Source organism: Beta vulgaris, chromosome 2, assembly GCF_026745355.1.
Source record: "Beta vulgaris subsp. vulgaris cultivar EL10 chromosome 2, EL10.2, whole genome shotgun sequence".
In the NCBI taxonomy this organism is placed as follows: Eukaryota; Viridiplantae; Streptophyta; class Magnoliopsida; order Caryophyllales; family Amaranthaceae; genus Beta; species Beta vulgaris.
The window spans coordinates 40,083,742-40,105,461 of record NC_079203.1 but is presented as its reverse complement, the minus strand read 5'-3'; the positions used below and the strand labels follow the sequence as shown (position 1 = coordinate 40,105,461).

Sequence of the window (21,720 nt, the reverse complement as noted above, 5' to 3'; positions counted from 1 at the left end):
GGGCGCCCGATGAGTCCGTCCAACATACAGGCCGTAGTTATACTCGTCCAAAATATTAACGAGTCTCCTCTTTCAGATAAAGGAAAAAGGTCGCCGACGAAGCTCTTGACGGCTCTCCTACCCTTTCGGACGACGAATCCTCAGCTGCCTTTGCGAGGATGAATTCGGACGACCATGAGAAGCTCAAGCAAGAGCTTTTCAAATGCTTCCCTGAGCCTTATATCAAGGGCTTGAGAGGAGCCTCATCAGGACATGTAGGCTACATGTCTCAACTTGCTGCTGAGGTCATTTTTTCTTTTGCCGCCTTATTTCCTTACTTGTATATATTTCTTATTTTTGCAACCTTCCTAACATATCTTCGTCTTTCCTACTTCAGCTCTTTGCTCGCAGTATGATTACCGAGGACTGGGTAAGACTGCTCAGAAAGGAAAATAAACAGCTCGTCCGGGAGGTTACCAAGGCGGCAGACCTGGCTCAGTTTTCCATGGCCGAACAGGAAGTGCTGCATCGCCAGTCCAGGGAGGCCTGGGAAAAGCGCTCGGCTGAAATGGAGGCCGAGAACCAAAGGTATATGCTCTGGCTGACGGAGCTTCTGGACGAGAGGGCTACCTTGGAACGAGCCCTTAAAGACAAAAGAAACTCAGCCTTGTTGGCGGCTGCGGAGCTTCGAAGAGAGAACCATTATTTTAGAGGCAAAAACCACGCACTGGCAGAGGAGGCTAAGTCAGCTTTCGAGGCGGCCAAGGAAGCCCTGGGTGAGGTGATCGACACTTCAAAATCCTGGGCTGTGAAGGCCTTTGAGATGCTGGCCAAGGAGGATGATGTCCCAAGATTCGTCCGTCGGCTAGAGTTTCAAGAAAGTCTTCACAAGGCCACCGTGGACGGGAAGGAACTTCTCACCTTTCAAGAGTCTTCGGACGACGAAGAAGGAGTTTAAGAGGCTGACCCTGAAACTCAGGATGATGATAACAATGATCCTCCTGAGGCTTAGTCTTCCCTTTCCTTAGTCTTGGCCGCCGGCCTTTTGTACTTTGTAATTTTTTTACTTTTTGTATTTTTAGACTAAGTTGTAATTTCCTCTTTTGATCATCTATAAAAGAGTTTCTTTTTTCTCGCATCTTTGCCTCAGAATTCTATACATATGACGTCTATAATTTAATCCAATTATTCTGAATAATAATGCTAAGTATGAAAATTGTTCGGCCTTTATGATCAGCTTACTTTGGCCTTTATGGAAATCGTTCGGCCTGAAACTCGGATATTGTTCGTCAAAACTTATCGTCAGAATTTATTATACCAAATTTCTTTGTACAAGGACTTTGTTATCTGCAGTAGTGTAGTATTTAGCCCATATGCCCCCCTTCTTGGACGTAGAGGTTTCAGCAACCTTTCTTTGATCCAAGAAGGAGACTGAGCATGATATACTTATGCAAGATATGACTTAATGCTTTATGAAGGTTGTGGCAATTCGTCCATCCTTGTTAAAATTTGAAATAACTTGTTCCTTTACTAAGGTTGTTATCTCAGTGAATGGCCTTTCGACGGAAAGTATGACACTTTTACTAAAGCGTCCTAATTCCAGCCGCCTTCGTTTAGGAGATGTTAACTCTTTAAGTTAACCAATTGATGGCCTTCGTCATGTGCTATCCTTATAGGATTTGGACATGTTGGCCGGTCTCCTAATAGAAGGTGTTTTTATTTGCCGTTCTGCTTTGAATGTTGGCTCGGCCGATGGTATGTACCTTTGAACACATAAATAAGGCATACATATCAAACAAAGACACAATCATAGGAGGGAAGTAGATTTGTATTATATGAATTTTGCTTGGCTGGGAGCTAAGATACATGTATACATCTCTACTTTTTTATTAATGTCACTAGTAGAATAATTGCTAATTGTTGCGGTAATATTGCTGCGGTTTTACCCATACGCAGTAATATATTACGTAAAAAGAAAATGAAAAATATAAAATAACCATATTGTTGCGGTTTCACTCGAAAACCGCAGCAATATAGTTTCAGCGAATTTTTTTTGACTATTTGACCAAAAAATATTGTTGCGGTTTCTGGCAAGAACCGCAGCAATATATTAAAAAATATTATTTTAATATATTGCTGCGTTTTTTTTAAAAAACCGCAGCAATATATCCTTAAAAAATATTTAAAGAAGTTAGGGTTTTTTCATCTTCCCTCCTCTCTCAACTCACGCCCCTCTCTCAACTCACGCCCCTCTCTCCTCTCTCTCAACTCATGCCCCTCTCTCCTCTATCTCAACTCATGCCCCCCTCTCCTCTCTCTCTCCTCACTCCCTCTTCTCTCCTCTCTCAATTCATGCCTCTCTCTCCTCTCTACAGAAATTGACATCTGCACTTCGTCGACCTCAATTGATATCTGTGGATATCTGCACTTCGTTGACCTCTCTAGAGAAATGAAAAATCCAAACTCGTTCGTCCTTCAACTTCGTCGACCTCGTTCGTTGGTTCATCTTCGTACACTTTGAATCCTCTCAAACTCGTTCGTCTTTATCAGAATTTGAAGCGCCATCACTCGTTCGTTCGTCGTTCATCTTCGTCGGTCGTTCATCTTCATCGACCTTCGTTCGTTCGTTTATCTTCGTCGACCTTCGTTCATCTTCGTCCTTCGGTTGTTCATCTACGTCCTTCGCTCGTTCCTTCGATCTCTTTTGTTCCATTTTTTTTCGTTTTTTTTTTAAGATCTGTACGTTATTTTTGGTTTTAGGATTTTTTTATAGATTTTTTGTTTTAGGTTTTCTTTTTGGTTTTTGTTGTTTTTTTAAAGATCAGTTTCTTATTTTTTTTCTAATATATTTTTTGTATTTATTATATTTTTTTGTATTAGGTTAGTATTATCTTTTCTCCCCTCCATAAAAATGTTAGGTTGTGGTACTGGTTGTATTAAGTATTGTTTGATCATGTAGAAACAATGGTCTCAACTTTGCAGTAAATGTAGGTAAGTTTGAAATATTGTTCAACTCCACGTCTAATGTAGTTATGTTGAACCCCCATCCCCTAGTTGTGCTTAAAATTTCTGTTCTAGTTGCCAATACCTGCTGAGAAAAAAGATGTAATGAAGAGTATGCACAATGGGGGTCTTTAACTGCTTTGTTACAAGATTTCAGGTTCTTCTGCAATATTTAACAATTATTTATGTTTGCTTTTTCATTTCAGATTTGCTGTTTTTTGTATTATATTTTTGATTTTTTTTATATTCTACCTTAAATATATTGTAATAATATATTTTAATTTGTACTTTTTATATTTTCGAGTTTTTAATAATAATTTTTTGTCAATAGTTTCAATCAATAGTGTTTTATTTTCTTTTTAACTGTTTTGTCTTTCAAATTTGATGGCAAAATGCAAAAAAAAAAAAAAAAAAAAATTTTTTACCTGTATAGACCCTATTGCTGCGGTTTTCCAAAAAAAAACCGCAGCAATATGTCTATTTTTTATTATTAAATATAGCATATTGATGCGGTTTACTTCACAAACCGCAGCAATATGCTTTCTAAATCTGATATAAAATAGATATATTGTTGCGGTTTGGCCTAAACACCGCAGCAATATTTGTCGATATTGCTGCGGTTTAAAACTGCAGCAATATAATTAATACCTATTGCTGCCCCCTTAATTGTTGCGCGCCCAAAACCGCAACAATAGGGCACTTTTTAACCGCAACAAATAGCATTTATTCTACTAGTGTGTGCTTAAGGCACTTTAAGTTAGCAAAAGATTATACTTCTTCAGCTATATCATAAAATATTTCTTCAAAGTGTCTGAGTTCCACGTCCTGGGAACAGAACGACCATCCATATGCTCCAGACGAAAGGTGCCACTCTGAACTTCTTGGACTATCTTGTAAGGTCCTTCCCAGTTTGGAGTGAGCTTACCCATTTCTTTGGCCCGGCCGACTGCTTCCATTTTTCTTAGGACGAGGTCTCCCTTATTCAGTGGCCGCCTAGCCACCCGTTTGTTAAATTATCGAGCCATTCTTAATTTATAGAGTTGCATCCTCAACAGAGCATTGCCCCTTACTTCAGAAACCTGATCCAAGGCTGTCCGATCCGGAGAGCAGCCCAATTGGCATCTTCTGAATAAAGCATGACTTGCAGAGTTGATTCTTCAATTTCAATAGGGAGGACGACCTCTGACCCATAGACGAGCATAAATGGAGTTTTCCTAGTTGAGTTCTTGGCTGTTGTTATGATTGACCAAAGAACCAACTGTAACTCTTCTACCTACAATCCTTTAGCATTGTCTAGCTTCTTTTTAATTCATGCTGATAAAATTTTATTGAAGGTTTCAACTTGTCCATTTGCCTGGGGATGGCAACAACAGCAAAGTGGGCTTTAATGCCCTGATCGGCCAACCATTCTCGAAGCTTGGGTGTTTCAAACTGTGGTCCATTGTCAAAAACAATAGACTGGGGCATCCCAAACCTTGTAATGAGGTTCTTCCAAACGAACCCCTTCACATCATTGGTGGTGATTCCTCTCATTGCTTCAGCTTCCACCCATTTTGTGAAGTAGTCTACTGCTACTATCACAAATTTTTTCTGGCCGGTGGCTATAGGAAATGGCCCAAGGATATCCATTCCCCATTTGGCGAAGGGAATGGGGAAAAGAACTAGAGTCAAATAGTTGGACGACGGCTTCTGATAGACGTTACCATGCTTTTGACAACTATCACACTTCCTTGCATAGAGCAGAGCGTCCTCCTTTAAGGTGGGCCAATAATATCCTGTTCTAAAGCCTTTTCTCCTAATGCTCTTTCCCCAATGTGAGAAGCACAAGCCCCTTCATGCAGCTTTTTTAGGACATCTAGGCCGTCTTCTCTAGAAATGCATTTGAGGAGTGGCCGGTTAAAGGCTCTTTTGTAGAGTGTTCCATCCCAAAGCTCAAACCATTTGTCCCTTGCTTTTACATACTTGGCTTCCAAAGGATCAGTGGGCAGGCGTCCTGTTTCTTTGTATTCTATGATGGGGCTCATCCAAACGTTCCCTCAGCTGAGGAACAAAACTTGCTTTTGATCAATGCTCTTGGTCGGCTTTACCTCCCAAAACACAGTCCTCGGCACATCCCCTTCGGTCGAACTTACTAATTTTGAGAGAACATTGACTTGATGATTCTCCGACCTTGGAACTTGGTCGAGCACAAATCTTTTCAATGTTTTTATTTCCTCTTGAATCAGCTTCATGTACTTACTCATAGATGCCTCCTTGCATTCAAAGTCTCCATTGACTTGACTAACCACCAGTAGAGAGTCCGTCTTTGCTTCAATTTACAGGGCTTCGGCCGCTTTGCACATTTTGATGCCGGCTAAAAGAGCTTCATACTTTGCTTCATTGTTTGAAGCCTGGAATTGAAATCTGATTGCATATTCAAACTTGTCCCCTTCTGGTGATTGAAAGATGATCCCAACTCCACAACCATTGGCAATGGACGACCCATCCACCATAAGGGTCCAATGCCGTTTTCCTTCTACTGGGTCCTGGACGAACTCTATTGCAGGCAGAGTAAGCTCCACAATGAAATTTGCTAGGGATTGCCCCTTAATCGCCTTTCGGGGCTCAAATGCCAAGTCAAACATATTGAGCTCCACAGCCCACTTTAGCATTCATCTAGAGGCATCCATCTTATGCAGGACTTGCCTCAAAGGCTGGTCAGTATAGACAAGGATACTATGGACAAGAAAATATGGTCTCAGTTTTCGGCTGACCATAAGCAGTGCTAGGCCGAACTTCTCTACCAGCGAATACCTGCCCTCAACATCTTTTAGCACATGGCTAACAAAGTAGATTGATATTTGTAATGAGTCCCTTTCGGCTAGGAGAACAACACTAACCGCGTGCAGTTATACGGCCAAGTATACACATAACTTGTCTCCTTCGGCCGGACTGATTAATCTAGGCAATTGCCGAAGGTGCTCTTTTGAGCCTTGTATTATGACGGGTGGTTACAATGTAGTGAGGTATGCAAATGATAGGATTCAAGGTACTGGTGTGAGCTAGGCTAAAACAATGGATTTTAGTAACTTTATGGAAGATAATCAATTGGGTGAAGCTCCCTCTTCTAGAATGTACTACTCCTGGAATAATAAAGGTGTGGGTAATAACAGAACTCAAAGCAGGATTGACAAAGCTATTGTAAATTGTGCTTGGATTGCTACATATTCTCATGTAGTGATCAAGTATCTCCCATCTGGAGTATTTGATCATACTCCCCTATTATTCACTCTTGCTAGTCAGCTTCAGGAGGGTGGGAGACCATTTAGATTCCTTAACTTCTTGGCAGATCAAGAGGAGTTTCAGGAGGTGGTGCAGCAAGCTTGGGAAGATAATCATAGCAGTAATAAAATGAAGAATTTGTGGGAGAAGTTGAAGGTGGTGAAGAGGGTTATTAAATGGCTTCATGGCACTAAATTCTCTAAAGCACACTTCAAAGTTGAAGAGCTTAGGAAAAAGCTTGCAGATTTACAGAATCTTCCTGCTGTACAATATGATTGTAGTGTGCAAAATGATGAAAAAGAAACTCTTGACCTCCTGAAGAAATGGTCAAACATTGATGAGAGCATATTAACGCAAAAATCCAGAATTACTTAGCTTGCTTTGGGTGACTCTAATTCAAAGTTTTTCTATACTGCAACAAAAGTGAGAAGTGCTAGAAACAAAATCTCCCTCTTAAACAACACTAAAGGAGAGGTTTTGACTGAGCCTCAAGACATTTAGAATGAAATCATCCTGTTCTACAAGAAGCTTTTAGGCTCTCATGCTGATTCCATGGAGGGTATTCATCTAAACATTGCTAGGAATGGTCCAAGGCTGTCTCAGCAAGTTTGTGAGATGTCAACTCAGCAGGTAACATATGCTTAACTTGCTAATGCTTTAGCTACTGCAAATAGGTTGCATCACTAGGATAGAAATGTTAGCCCATTGTGTAGGGTGTGTGGTCAGGAGCCTGAAACTACGCATCATCTATTCTTTAGCTGTAGTTACAATAAAGAGATATGGAAGAATGTGTTGAGTATATCAACTGGCATTCCCAGGCTGATGCAAAGGAAGAGCTGGCGGTAATTGTGAAGAAAGCTAGAAGTAAAAAAAGCAAGGATACACTATTTGTAATGCTTTATACAGAGAGCTTGTATGCAGTTTGGATGCAAAGGAACAAAACGGTTTTTAATCATTCATTAATGAGTCTTAACATTATTGTCAAGGACATCATTTTTAGAGTGTCTTGTAGGTGTAGCAAGCAAGAAAGAGATAAGCTGATTAAGTAATCTAGTTGTTTTGTTTGTTCCAAGAGTTGGGATGTAGTATCAGGCAGCCTGTTGCCTTGGTGGTGCATTTGTAATTGTTTTTTTTGGTTATCAATAAATACTTTGAATTGCCAAAAAAAAATGTTAATTATAAGAGATAACTAATAATTACTATTTTTTGAAGGATAAATTTTAGTAATTATTATGTCATACTAAATTTTGACGGATAATATTTATATTAGGGGTAATATTTATGTTATTATTCATCAATTTTTTATAGATAAAATCAAATAAGTTCTAATCAGATTCAATAAATTCAACTAAAAGTCAATTAATTTTGATCAAATCCAACAAGTTCAGTTAAATCACGTCCAATCAAATCCAATAAGTTGAATTCAGTTGAGATATAGTAGTTGAGATATAGTAGTACTTCATTACATTTATCTTTCTTCTACCATGAGTATCACATCCATCCTCACCATTGTTTGGGTAAGTAGTCCTAAGTCTTAACAAAGCGCAGAGCTGATGTAAGCCCTCGAATTCAAAATTCCCTTCATTTTAAGTTTCGCTGCAATTTCTAATATTTCCCCCTCGAATTTCGAAGGTGACGAAAACCCTAAATATGGTTGATCAACACCCATATTCGATGGGAGAACCAGTAATTTCCGTTACATTGAACTCTTTTTCCATTGCTTATTATTTATTCGATGAAATTGATAAAATGCAGGGATTTGTCATTTGAATTAGAGCTCAAGAAAAATCTCTTATATTGTATGATGATTATTTGTTGCAGGAATTTATTCAAGATGAAGATATACGGATTGATACTACAAAAGCGAGATGTATGTGTTTGATTATGTTTTAAGTATCTATAAAATAAAATGTACTTCATCGAGTTGCGAAATTAATGCTACACTTACATTTCGCGTCCCCCATTGAACTGTTGATATCTTTAGATTTTTCAAAGGTAAGATGAAGTCCCTTGCAAGGAGAGGGGGAAAATTAGGGATCCCTCTTTGCAAGGGGTGAGACTCAATCCCAGGATATCGGACATCAACACTAATAATGTGTATAGTTACTAGAATTCGAACAAATGACCCTTGAAATGAAATGTGAGAATTTAACCACTAATCTAATACAATTTCAATGTTAATATCTATAATTAGGTGTTAGTAAATGTTATGAAAATTTGAGACCTACACGACTTTTTTTTATAGGTAGAATTTGTGGTCAAAGTTTGTAGAGATTGACTTTAAAAGTGCAAGTCTTGCATTGAATTTGGAACAGAGGAAATATGTGTGTTTTTTGTTTCTCATCCTAATTGAATTGACACTTTGAGAGGGATCTTTTGTTTATGTGTTTTTTTTTGGCATTGTTACAGTTAGAAATGTCATCAAAAGACATGCAGAACTTACAGAGCGTCTTTCCAGGTATAAATCTTTCATATATGATTGCTGAAGTTTGATTGTATTTCTATCTTCTTTTAGGCTGCTTTAACAGGAGCAATATAATTGACCTGCTTTTATGGGGATGGATGGTTATTGGTTAAGTTTGTGCAATGGAGAAAAGCTTTTGTTAATACTTCTCTTTAGTTTGAAGGTAACTTATGTAATTGAGGAGTCAATGTCAAATTACTGGAATAGTTGGTTTCCTTTCCATCTATTATATTTCTCTCGAGGGTATAAGCATTTGAACTTATGTTTGTTGATACTATGTGTTTGAAAGGCGTTGTCTTTTACGAAACTGCGCCAAATGTATCAAACATATATATGATGACTTGGCAATTATTGCTTTGCCGTGCTTATGAATCCATATGAAGTGTTCTAATTATTAATCCGATTGGTGAATTGATAGTCATTAAGTCTCCCACCACATATGATAGCAATTATATTCAATGTTATTATATGGATTCTTCATTTTACCTTAAGTATCCATGTCCGATCCCGGACATTTCGAAATGGGTATTTGAACTTTGATCTTCATTTTTGGCAAAATTTATGTAAACTTGTCATAAAATAGCCGAGTCATATACTTAAACATGTACCCGTGTTTGACATGACTCATGAGTACTCGAGTCATAGTAACACAGATTAAATCTAATAACCCATGCATGTGGTGGCATCTAAACTTGTTGATGAAAATCTGTACTCAGTGTCAGTGCTCGTCTTTTATGCTTACAGCTGGTGGGAAAAAGTACTTGCTTGTTTCATCCTGCTGAACATACTTACCAACATTATTGTTCTCAAATACAAGAGCTGTGGGGTTTCACTGTTTGCATGTAAATCCGAGGTGCTTTCTGTGCATTCTTTTATATGAGATGTGTGCGCGCTGTGTAGTGTATAAATAAGATGAACCAAGTCACCTCATATCTTTTAAGATTCAAGAGTCACCTCATTTTCCATTGAAAGTCACCATACAAATCAAGCTTCTCATAAAATTTGATGACTCTATTTCTATTGGTCGTACTATACTTAATGTGCATTTAATTGCAATATCATATTCCCTCTATTGCAAGAAGTTAGAGAGTACTGTGACTCACAGCTCTCCCAAGTCTTCTGAAGCTTTTCAAGACTGTGGGAGTACTATAGCTGGTCATTAGGTTTAATAGTTATCTAATGATATTTATGGTAGTGAAAAAGTGGTTATAACTGCCTAACTGATGTATTTGATTCTCTTTTAGGGATTCTGACAAGATGGTATTTGAGCGTTTGCAAAAAGAATTTGAAGCTGCACGAGCATCTCAAACTCAAGGTAGCTGTTGCATAATTTTCTTTAGTATTTATCGGCAAATGGTTGTGTCATTTTGCCTCTCCAAAACTTGTCCTTGGATTTAATTTTTTGATCTGATTTTATCTAATATATCTATATCATAACAATAGCCATTGGAAAATAGAATAGTCAAGGAGATGTGTTTAAGGGTACTGTGAACTGATTTTTAGCATTTGACCTCAGCAAATTGGAAAATTTTGAGGCATATACTTTTTCAAACAAGTGTTTGAGAATATTCGAGATCTGAACTTTTGGATCTTATATCTTGTTCACTTTCTTGCGGAAAAGTCTATTCATTTGTAATTCATAACTCCTGGGCGTGTCTCTCACTTGAGGAGGTTGAGATTTGTACAAGACATGCAGACAGACCTAGGCATATAAAAATAGCATAAGCAGGGGAGATCGGAAAAGCAAGCACAAGTCAATACTATACCAGAAAAAAAACAGAAGTTGGATACAAGACTCCTGGTTGAGGTCTACTGAATGCATGCTTAAGGACCATCACTGTTAACACCATGAATCAGAAAAATGCTGGAAAAGCTCTATTTGGACTATGGAGTTATGTCCTTTGTAAGATCTAGATGAACCAAGTCCTGTACAATCACCTTCCTTAATGTTTCAGGCTCCTTCCTCTCTCTCTGAGTAGTATAGAGGGGCTGGTGTTTAACTCTACTATTCTTACTCCAGCCTTAGTTGCTATGAAATGAGAGAATGAAAATTATAATGTACTAAAGCATGTAGCTGTTTTGAAGTTCACGAACATTTCAATGCATTAGTATTGATTGCTTATTGGATTTAGTGGCTGATCACTAGCTGTGAACATGGACTAAATGAAACAATCCGTGGTTTTCGATCATGCTTATGAGTGTTTTTTGGGTCATCCAAAGGTAGCCCAGTGGTCGAGGAGGTTCTTGCTGCAATATTTCCTTTGTTAGGGTCATTCATTTTCGCTTATTACCATCTGACAATAAAGTGAAACTTATTAATGCATTCCTGTTATATTTCAAAAGGAGTCATGGTTTAATTGATCTAGAATATCTAGTGGGTCTGACTATGTAAAGGGGGGCTGAGCCGTTTCCTTTTAGGAAAGGGTGGCTTGAATGTTATGGTAGTGGCATGGGTCCACGTCCAACAACCAGATCTGGAGTCTGGACTGATTGTTTTCCCCTGTAGCCAGTTGTGGTTTGAAATGGAGACATTGTCGAGGCATTGAGCTATGACTAATATAGTACTTGAGCTTGCTCTACAACTAGTGTTGTTTTTCTTAAGGTTTGATAAGCTCTTTAGAACGTGTCCTTTACAGTTCACGTGTAATACAGCTTAGCAGTTTGTCACTTTGTCATCTTGTTTATAGTGGGTCATATAGTGCTAGAAAATGATTTCTAAAAACCTCTTCCTCTCTTTCCTAATCTATAAAAGTACAGTGATTTTAGATTATGCACTTCTCCTTGTCACCATCTGTGATGTGCCTCTAGTTTTCGTTTAATAGTGTAGCGTTTTTCTTATTTGTCTCCAACATCTGAGCCAAGTTCGAAAGTCGTTTTGCAGAGATCTCTCTAGAAGGTGAAGATTGGAATGATGGGCTGCTAGCTACAATAAGAGAGAGAGTATGTTATATGGATACATGTATTTGTGTATTCATCTAAAATTCCCTTTTTTTTTAAGGAAAAATTGACAATAACAGTCTCAACTATGACCCTTTTGCTTTAAAAGGTCTCAACTTTTAATTATCTCATAGTAGTCCTAACTTTGGGGCTTCTCTTCCCAGGAAGGTCGTTCAGCTTAATTAGTTTGCTTTGTTAGTTAATCAAAATACATGACACTCATCTAATTACCCTTTATTTGAATCAACTAAAGCCAATGAAAGAGCTTAATACATCATAACTAACCGATCTATCAAGTTAACTAAGTTGAAGGACAATTTCGCGGTAGAACCCCCAAAGTTGAGACTGCTGTGAAGTAATCAAAAGTTTGGACCATCTAAAGTGAACCGACCATAGTTGGGACCAATAGTGTCAATTTTTTAGTTCTTTTTCATTTTATTTATTTTTTTAAATATTTTTTTTATGTTTCACCTCACATTTTCAGATTCATGCACTTAGTTGAGGTACTTGGTATATTTTTTTCTTTGTTAGGTTCACATGGAAGCAGATAGGAAGGCTACAGCAGGGGATTCAAATATTGAGCTAGATTCTCCCTTCCTTGAAAAAATTACTTACAGGGTGGGAAGTAAGGTAACATCACTTTTTTCCTTTCTATAGAATTATCTCATTTTGTGAATGGGGTGAATTTCAAGTAAAAGTCTTGAACCAAATGTAAAATGGTTTCCTAAAAAAAAACTCGACAATTTCATGTGTTAGCAGATTGTGTCTTTTGTTTAGCTCATGTATCAAAGCTCTGTTATTTCTAGCTCAGATGCAAAAATGTTTTACTGTAGAAGTGCTGATTCTTTACGAGCAATATCAAGTATGGAAGGATAAACCAACTCACACGGTCACACCCAGGAATTATATTAAACAATAGCACATGTATGTTCGACATTTTTTGTTTTTTATACCTCAGAATTCAAGAATTAAATTTTGACCTTAGGAAGTGTTTCAAAGTTTGATCATACAGGTCATCGTGTAACAAGAGGGGGGAAGTTAATTTATGTAGTTGAAGTGAGGAGGAAACGGCTAATGCTTAACATATAATTGTTTTTCAGTAAGTGTCAGACTAAAGAGCCAAAATACTCTCGGTTCAGGCGTAAAATGCCACTACTATAGCCTTACGCTGTTCTTGGAACTGATCTGCTCATATCAATAATAAATATGATACTTGTCTCTTTTACTGCGTGACACCCATTTGCTGATTGATATGTACGATTTGAATGTTGTTCTAATATGTGGACTAGTCACCTGTTCCTGGTCCGAGAGGTCTGAACATGCTGAGCCTCACCTTAAGCATTTACCCGTGGTTGCTCTGGTTGAAAATATAGTAATTGGGAAGCTCAATATGTAGATTAATTTTAAACGTTGACCACAAGACAGTTTTGTCATCAGTTGAAGCTTATGTTTGTTATTGTTGACTGTTGAAGATACATGTATTGAACCGGAAACTGGACAGGTTACCTAAAGAAGAAGATGAAGATTTTCATTGCTAAAGTGAGATATTACAGCCAATGTAAAAGATAGATTATCAAGTTTTGGAGTGACTTGGCAAACTCCCAAAGCTCACATTAAAATAACTCCCCAATATTCTTCATATGATTCTTCCTCTCACTAATCTCTTCTATTTATAGAACTAATGTACTCCCTCCGTCCCAAAATATAGTTCTCATTTCTATTTTGGGAGTCAAATTTTAAAAACTTTGACCAAATATTCCTACTAATGTATACAAAAAAACATATTCATGAGGGGTCTTGTTAGATTCGTCTCAATGTATAAATTCGTAATATCAACTTTTTATATATTTTACTAATAAGAAATAGAAGATATCGTAGGTCAAAGGTACGTCTTAGAGACTTTGCAAAATGAAACGGGAACTATATTTTGGGACTGAGGGAGTACTTGCTTTCTCTCCAAGCTAGCCTAATTATTATGTACTTCCTATATCACCCCTTTGCCTATACAGCAATGCGTAACAACGTGCTATATGATTGTTGTAGAATGACGATTGTGGAGTTCTTATGTTAAAAACTAAAATCATAATTCAAAATGGAGCTAGATTTTTGAGCAAGGTTTATAGTTGACCTTTGCTTTTTCTGGGTGAAATTATATGATGTTGATACTATTTCTATATTTCTTTACGTTTGGTGAATAAGGTAAATCAATTTTTAAATAAAGACGATCATAAGCTTGTGAAGATCCAAATATAGGCATTCGAACATTAGGGGGGAAGGGATACTCTTTCTATAACTCTGTTGTAATTATTAATTTATGTGTCATACAGGTTATATGTTGTTTGGAATGTGCAAGGATTGGAATACAGTATGAAACATCGTTTGCTGGTAATTCCAAATACCCTGGTGGTGTTTTTTTTAATCACCATGCAATATTTCTTATTACAATTCGTACTTGGCGTTGAATTTGTTTCTTAAACCCTAATTTCATTTTGCCTTTTATGTTTGTCAAGCCTGATGGACTTGAATCTTTTTGTTTCATTCTTCTTGTTTACCCTCTTTTGGGATTTGTCTATTTTAGAGGAAATCAGTTGAGATCAATAAAACATCTTGTTGAATTCGGGTCAGGTCAATAATAAGTCGGCTTGAAATTGGGTCGAGTTAATAAAACATCGAGTTGAAAGCGGGTCGAGGGTTGGGTAAAAAAGATGTGGGTTGAAGTTGGGTCGGGTTAGATGCAAGTCCATCCATGTTAAATCAGGTTTTCGGGTCATCATGGGTTAGGTGCTGATTTGGTTTGGGTTTAGTCTCTCCTTATTGGGTCACCTCATAATGTCAGGGCCATTTTTTTTTGTCAGGTACGTTTAGGTTCGGATTTCAAATTCTGGGATCAACTTGGTTGTTGGGTTACGGAGGGTGATCATCCTTCTGGTTGCAATTCGATATAGTCATGCTTGTCTTTGGTTCAGGTCAACTTTTAACAATTTTGCCTCGAAATCTCCTTTATTGTACAATTGTCCTCTCTCCTTGCGGAGTCTTGAGAGTTTGATTTAGTCCCTTGGGCTTATTTTTTTGTTTTGTTTTGATCATATTTTTTTGTTCTTCGGGTATTTCTTGTTTAGTGGAGTGTTAGTTTCCAATATGTAGATCGTCGATTGGGGTGTTTGGTTGAGAGAGTTTTGGGATAAAGAGAGAGGTTTGAGATGCATAAAGAGGTTTGACTAGTTCAAACCTCTAATGAGAGTGTTTGGTACTGTGGTTGAAAAAGGTATGGAAGAGAGGTTTAAGCTTAATAAGCTAATTTTCAAAAAACTACTAGTAGGAGCTTTTTGGAAAAGAGATTTATAATTTTAGTTGTGTAATGACTATAAAACCTAAAGTTGGTCAAATTTACTACCTTTACCAAATAACTCCCACCAAGAAAGTATTCTAATATCTTATGGTCATCTTACCTAATAAAGTACCAATTTGCTAACAAGTAACAACTATTTACCAAACACTTTCACACAAACCGCTAGCCAAACCAGCTAATACAATAAGCTAAAACTAGTAGCTAATACAAACAACTAACCTCTAATTGCCAAACAGGGCCAAAGAATATTGAAACTGTGCCCAAGGTGTTGCGGTTTGAGGCTCAGGATACGGAGAGGTGTCTCTTTTAGATTTAGTCTCTTTTAGTTTCTCTTTTGCAAAAAACTACATTTTGAATCCTACGTTGGGGACTTGGGGTAATACATGGTGTTATGAAGCACTTCTACGAATATCTGTGATCTATAGTTTATGTGCTTAACATGTTATGTATCATTATGTCAATGTATATATCTTTAGGTAAAGGTATAAGCACCTTGCTTTGCCTTCGGAAGAATCTTTTTCTCTTGGCTTTAGTCTAGAATGAGAATATTGAAGAAGTTTTTGAATGGATACAGCCAATTGAGCTTGCATGTGCATCAGAGTATTATTTTAATATTATGTCTCTGTAATGACCAGGAGAGCCATGCGAATTGTATCATTGTGTCCTCGAGAGCAAGTCATTTCTGGAGAAGATGACGGTTCTAGAGCACACCATTCCTTTCTTTTTGCCAATACGAGAAGCTGAAAATGATCTTCTCTCGTCCAATGCAATGGTGAGGTTAGTTGCCTCGCCCTTATGTACTTGCATAGTAGTTCCATGCCTTCTGCCAATTCTCAAAAAGAGCTTATCTTTTTTGTTTCAGAAATTCATTGATCATGTTGGGGAACTGTTGCAGGCATATGTAGATAGAAGGGAGCAGGTATATAATTGTACTACCTTGTTCCTCTCTGTAGTTGGGCATCACATGATTCAAAAATGTCAACCTTTTTTTTGTAACTACAACCTATTATTATCCATACAACTGCGATGATTCTTTAATGTATAGACGTATAGTACTAATAGCTATACTTTCAGTTATTCTTTTGAATTATGAGTCTCATAATGGTAGTTGCGGAAAATGCACTAGACTTCTCTCTTTCTTGTTTCTTCCCTCTCTTTGTTACTCTTCTTGATATGTTGGGTTAATAAGATTATGTGCTTTAGGTGAGATTTCGGCTCATGGAAGTTCTCCAAATGCGAAATTTAGAAATGAATTGAATCGATGTGCACGACACCAGACATGTGGGAGTTATGTTTAAATAGGCCTGTGTGTAAGATGAGAAGGTTAAATCTTGGCCCTCTTGTCTGAGAGATTTGAAGAGCATATTTGCTGTTTTCGAAAATAAACATGTGCTATCTCATGTGTGTTATGAGATGGATAGTTGCTGACTCTTAAAAGCGACTTGGTGGTCCTCATTTTGGGTTGATTTGAAACCCATCAGCATCTATTCTCTATGAATTTCTCCTGGAATTTGTCATCAATGCTGGGTGAGGTGAGGACTGGTGATGTATATTGGTGTTCAGTTTTATGAGCATCCTCCATGATGAAGCTTTCTGAAAAGTTTTTCCTAGAGACAATAGTGAATAATATCTTTGTAGCTATAATTGAAGCTCTTTTGTGAATTGTGATGTTGCAAAATTTTGAGTTAGACAATTAGGGTAGACATGTAATATAGTTTTTTGAGGGCTTTATGTGGCTTAGAGAATAATGTACCTGAAAGTTGACAATTCTTAGCTGTAGACTTTGAAATGAAATTCATATTGGAGCTGTTGAAGAAAAGATATATTTTGAGTGAAAATAGTTATCCACTGTACATGCAAAATCTCCAGATGTCCCAGTTAGGTATTTGTTCAACGTAGGTTGAATGAGTATAAAATCCCTATGTTTTGATATATGATATGGACATATGGTCAGGTGAAAAGAAGGGCATTGACTTCTGATAGTTGGCTTCCATGGGTAGATGTGAGAATGTCAGCACAAGTGTGTGTTAGACCAATGGAACTGTTGTATCACTAAATTCTGCATTGTTGCTTACTAAGTAGATTACATGCTTGATTGAGGCTTTAGAACAATCATACTGTTGTGATCTTGTCTTACCCTAGACTCAGGCCCCTTGTCTACTTAGATGTGGAAATATGTATAACTTACTGCTAAGACCCTGCCTTTACGTGGGGTAGTGATTAAGGGTGCAGGGGGGGGGGGGGGTGGAGCTATAATCGGGGTACTTATCTCAAGGGGGGGGGGGGAGATTGTGGGGGTAATCTTAGATGTAAGTTTGGTATGAAGGGTACTTCTCTCAAGGGGGGGGAGATGTGGGGGTAATCTTAGATGTAAGTTTGGTATCAAGGTAACTTTTATGCTGGCTCATTCTCTGTTCAATGGAGAAGCTTTAGGAAAAGTTGTGTTCAAAGATATTTGAGAAATAATTCATTTATAAAAAATTAATCTTTAGACTGTTATGTTTGATGTCTTACTATCTTCTTTTCTAATGCTCTCCCCAATGTGCTCAATTGTGTCTTAATTGTCGTACTTTACCATGTATAATAAGATTGCAAAGACAAGAGAAGGGAGGGGGGGGGGGTCGGACTCATGGGAGAGAGACAGAAAGTAACACAGGAGAGAAGAGAGATAGGAGTAATACAGGTGCAGAAAGTAGTAGAGGAGATAGGAAGTAGCAGAAGAGAGAACCGTGAGGGATGGAAATTTTTTTGGGATTTTTTTTTTTTGTAATGTGGAACTTGGGCTCCATGAATAATGATGCGACATGCTAGGGGAAACTTGGGCTCTCTGAGTTTATACTGTTATGACTCTTTGTCTTTGAACGTTTGAGGGTGTCACTGTGTTAGCTAGTTTCTACTTCAAGGGAGGTTAACAAGATTAGAAAATTTCTTCTTGGGGTGTTAGTTGACAACCCATGGTCCTTACACCTCAGTGTGTGGTTCTGACTTTCTAAGGAGTAAATTTTGCTAGATCTTCTCTTGTTGTTCCCTGAAAAAGGAATTACTATATGTTGAAGTTCTTATGTTCTTCCTGAATGAGTATTTTATGGAAGAACCTGGACTTTCTTTGGACTTGTGAGATTAGAGTCAATTTCTTTACTCTATCACTGTCAGGTACCAGTGCTTCAGCGTGCTTGAATAAATGGAATTAAGGATGGACCATGAGACATGCAGAAAAGAGCCAACATAAATAGCTTTGTAGTAAAGTAAATCCATGGAGAGAATATATATTGGATTTGATATATACATAACGGAAATGTGGAAAATTATCGTGAAATAGAGGGAGTAACGGAGTATATGATCCTTGGACAGATTATGACCTCTTCTGCTGACGTGGTAGATTGAGCCTTCTCCTGATAACTGATAAATCCATGAACCCTCCACTGGTATCTACTGGAAAATAAGTATAAGATTAATTGGGTAGAATATAAGAAGTCAAGTAAAAATATGGAAGTGTGTAATATAGCTACTAATTTTCTTTTGTGTCGATATAGTAGATTTGTTACATCTAGAAAATAAGAACATATATGGCTTTAAATCAATGGAATTCATTTTAAAAGACGTGGACATGTGTGTTTACTGTAGATCATTACACCCCATAGGGAGAGAGGAAAAGAGAAAATGTGAGGTTGTTTGTGAAGGTGGTTTTGACAATTTTTCCATCCAGCAAATTTAGTGTGATGCCAGAAAAAGGCCTACCAGTTTGGAAGGTGATCGTTGAAGTCATCAAGTTGTTAATATCTCATGTAGAAATGAACTTTAATTCGAAGCATTAGGTATTCAGCATCTAAGAATCATCCCTCTGTCTACTTGTTTCATCCAAAATGGCAGAAGACAAGGTTTGCTCTCAGTAGTTATGGAAGTGAAAGAAAGTGGAGTTAAGTGAAATTTAATGCTAATGGGTGAAGAGAAAGAGTTTTATTTCTATACCACCTTGCTCTCTCACTTGCCTTCATGTCTTATTTTGGTATTGGGGAAAAGAAGTGGTGGGGTGGGGTGGGTTGGTTTTGTGTCTGAGTGTCTTTTACTTGTATTAATTTATGGCAGTGCCTCCTTGCTAGATGAACTGTTTAGTTTCAGAAATGCATTATGGTCCTATGTACTGACAATTAATGGGCTTTCTAATTTTGTCTGACAGGTGCGCCTCATGAAAGACATTTACGGGAACCAAATCGGAGATCTCTATCATAGCCTTCCTTATCATATGATCGAATTCGTGCTGGAGGATTTCGAGTGGTAAGTGCACTCAGAGTTCCTTTTGGTAGAAGAATTCTTAGTAAGGTGTTGCGTCACAATTTTTTTGCTTTTAGGATTGACTGTGGATTAGGGAAAATTCGAGTCAGATGCACTTCTCGTACGACTGGTACTAGTAATTTTGTAGCTTAGTTTGAAGCTGCATGGTATCTAAATTTATATGCTAACTGCTTTTTTCCACTTTACGGCTGTGTGTTAGCATTTTGACGACTCAATATTGTTTCTGTGAAGTTCTATTTCTTACATACTTTCTTTATGTCCGAAGGAGAAAGGTATGGGGATGTCATAGGATGATAGAACTTGATGTCCTAGCTGTCTTGTTCATCTACTTGACTACTTTCATTGACAATTTCTCGTCCCCTTTTGCTGTCATATACTTTTAGTTTTAAAAAGCGCGCCCAAGGCGCGCCTGGGCGCAAGGCGAGCTAAGGCGTAGGGAAAAACGCATCCAACTGCTCAGGCAAGGCGAACAACCAGAGGCGCGTGCTTTTGTGCGCCTTTCCAGGAGGCGCGAGGCGCATGAGGCCGCCGCTTCTCGGTTCGAGGCGCGCGTGAAGGCTACGTTCCTTCTTGTTCCGCATCATCCCCGTTCCCGCATCACCGTTACCGTGACCGTGACCTAAACCGCATTTTCGAACTATGTTCTATCGGTGAATTATGTTTTCTTATATTTTTTTATGGGTCTTTAATATAATATCTTTGTAATCTTAAGTATCGCAATGCTTCTATATTAGATTTCTAAGTTTTTTGGCACCAAAGGTGCGCCTCCGCCTTGGTGTGCTTTGCGCCTAGGTGCGCCTTGCGCCTTTTAAAACTAAGGTCATATACTATGCTCGTGGCTTCAAATCGGTGATTTTTTGATGGGAGCTGTTTATCAAATTCTAATTATTTGACCATATTAAGCTGTAATGTGCATCAATGTAATTATGGGATTGTTGTTATCATGTTATTGTCATTTATGTTCTGACTACTATAGCATGATTTTGGATTTTCTCAGCACCAGGATCACCATCAGTCTTAAATATGCAGATTTGGTGTCTGTTCTTCCGACCAGAGTCAGAGTCATGGCTTGGCCATTAAACTCCTCCCAGAAGGGCCTTGCTGCGGTGCCAATGAGCAGGAAGGGAACTGGAGAATTGCCTAATCATCTTATTCCCACGCGCCTATCTTATGCAGAAGATGCCCTACGAACTTTAAGTTTACCTGAAGGTAATAATTTAAAATTTTAGATTTTTTGAACTGACTGAGGTAATCATAAATTCACAAGTTCATTCAGTTTTTTTTTGCCGGATCGAAGATGGTTATATTATTACAATCTAGGTCATTCAATCTCTGAAACAGACCTATGCTCTAGGTGAGTACTCCCTCTGTCTGGAATTACTGTTCAGATTGTCCCAGCCCCACTTAAAGGAGGATTTATCATTTACCATTTGATTGATATACCCTTTAGAATATCTGTCTCCTTTCTGTCTTGTCTCCCAGGGGTAGTTTTAGTCATCTAACCTTAATTTATATCTAGTTTTGGATTTATGACATGATTTCATACATCCTATAATAGTTACATGACTATGATTTTTGGATTGAGAAAGTACTGGTTTGGCTCGATCATGTCATACACTTTAAATTTTAAGCCTTTGGTGGAATCATCATGTCTTTACTGGTATCCTTCCTCATATTCCCCTCATTCCTATATTCTAAACAATCGGTATTCTTAAAGTATGACCTATACTTGTGATTTTCTAAAGGGGTCACTGGACTGTTCAGTTTTCTGAGATTGGGAGTCTCATTCTTTCTGTTTCCTGACATTAGCTATTTGATTGTTGCTGTACATTCATTTCATGACTATGTTTTACCGTCTTTTGTTGTTATCTTCAGCTTTTGCAGAGATCGTGTTGAATTTTCCACATGAACTTCAGCAGATATTCCCTTTGTAAGAGAGATGGCTTATTGTTCTGAAGACATGTAAAAAGCTAGAGGCATACTAGTAGTTGTACCCAAATTTGTGTCCAACGCGTTGCCTAACTGTGTATAGTGTACTATAGAAATGTTGAGTCGTCTGTACAACTGATTTCTCGGTAAACTTTCAGGACAATATATATGGATATAAGTTGATGTTATCTTCTTCAGTATGTTCATTCTGATATCGTGATTTATATTATTTCGTAATGATCTTGATATCTTCGGTTTGTGCACTGTCGAAGTGGAAGACTTGTAACTAGGCAGCCATGGAAGAGTGATTTCTTGCAATAAAAGGCTCTGGCAATGGTGCGTTGTTAAAAATAGAATCTCACTTGTGACACTTTGTCATGAGATTGAGTAATTCAAGGAGAAACCATGAAATCATGAAATGGGTTACAAGATGTCTAGAAGTTATGACTTTGTCTTAGTGTAATACCCAAAACTTTGGATTGAATACAATACATATCACTCTCTA

At 37.7% G+C, this 21,720-nt stretch overlaps 1 protein-coding gene across 7 annotated transcripts; it reads left to right on the top strand.

The window, feature by feature from the left end:
- Nucleotides 1–7,706: 7,706 nt before the first annotated feature.
- Nucleotides 7,707–21,403, top strand: LOC104886537 (uncharacterized). 7 transcript variants are annotated; one of them, XM_010670984.4, is made up of 13 exons: nucleotides 7,707–7,760; nucleotides 7,876–7,929; nucleotides 8,065–8,113; nucleotides 8,653–8,701; nucleotides 9,952–10,022; nucleotides 11,589–11,647; nucleotides 12,176–12,274; nucleotides 13,972–14,029; nucleotides 15,629–15,765; nucleotides 15,856–15,912; nucleotides 19,171–19,268; nucleotides 20,284–20,495; nucleotides 21,162–21,403. In XM_010670984.4, the coding sequence occupies exons 1-13, from the start codon at nucleotides 7,728–7,730 to the stop codon at nucleotides 21,218–21,220; spliced, it is 1,035 nt and encodes a 344-aa protein (XP_010669286.1). In that variant the 5' UTR covers nucleotides 7,707–7,727; the 3' UTR covers nucleotides 21,221–21,403. The 7 variants fall into 7 exon arrangements, with proteins under 7 accessions (XP_010669286.1, XP_010669287.1, XP_019103016.1 ...); XM_010670985.4 differs by having other exon boundaries at nucleotides 7,728–7,798; XM_019247471.3 differs by lacking the exon at nucleotides 11,589–11,647 and having other exon boundaries at nucleotides 7,736–7,798.
- Nucleotides 21,404–21,720: the final 317 nt, after the last annotated feature.

Coding starts and splice junctions, on each gene's coding strand:
- LOC104886537 (XM_010670984.4), top strand. CDS start 7,728: ATGAGTATCACATCCATCCTCACCATTGTTTGG. Junction 7,761..7,875: donor CCATCCTCACCATTGTTTGG/GTAAGTAGTCCT, acceptor CGAATTTCGAAG/GTGACGAAAACCCTAAATAT. Junction 11,648..12,175: donor TAGCTACAATAAGAGAGAGA/GTATGTTATATG, acceptor TTTCTTTGTTAG/GTTCACATGGAAGCAGATAG.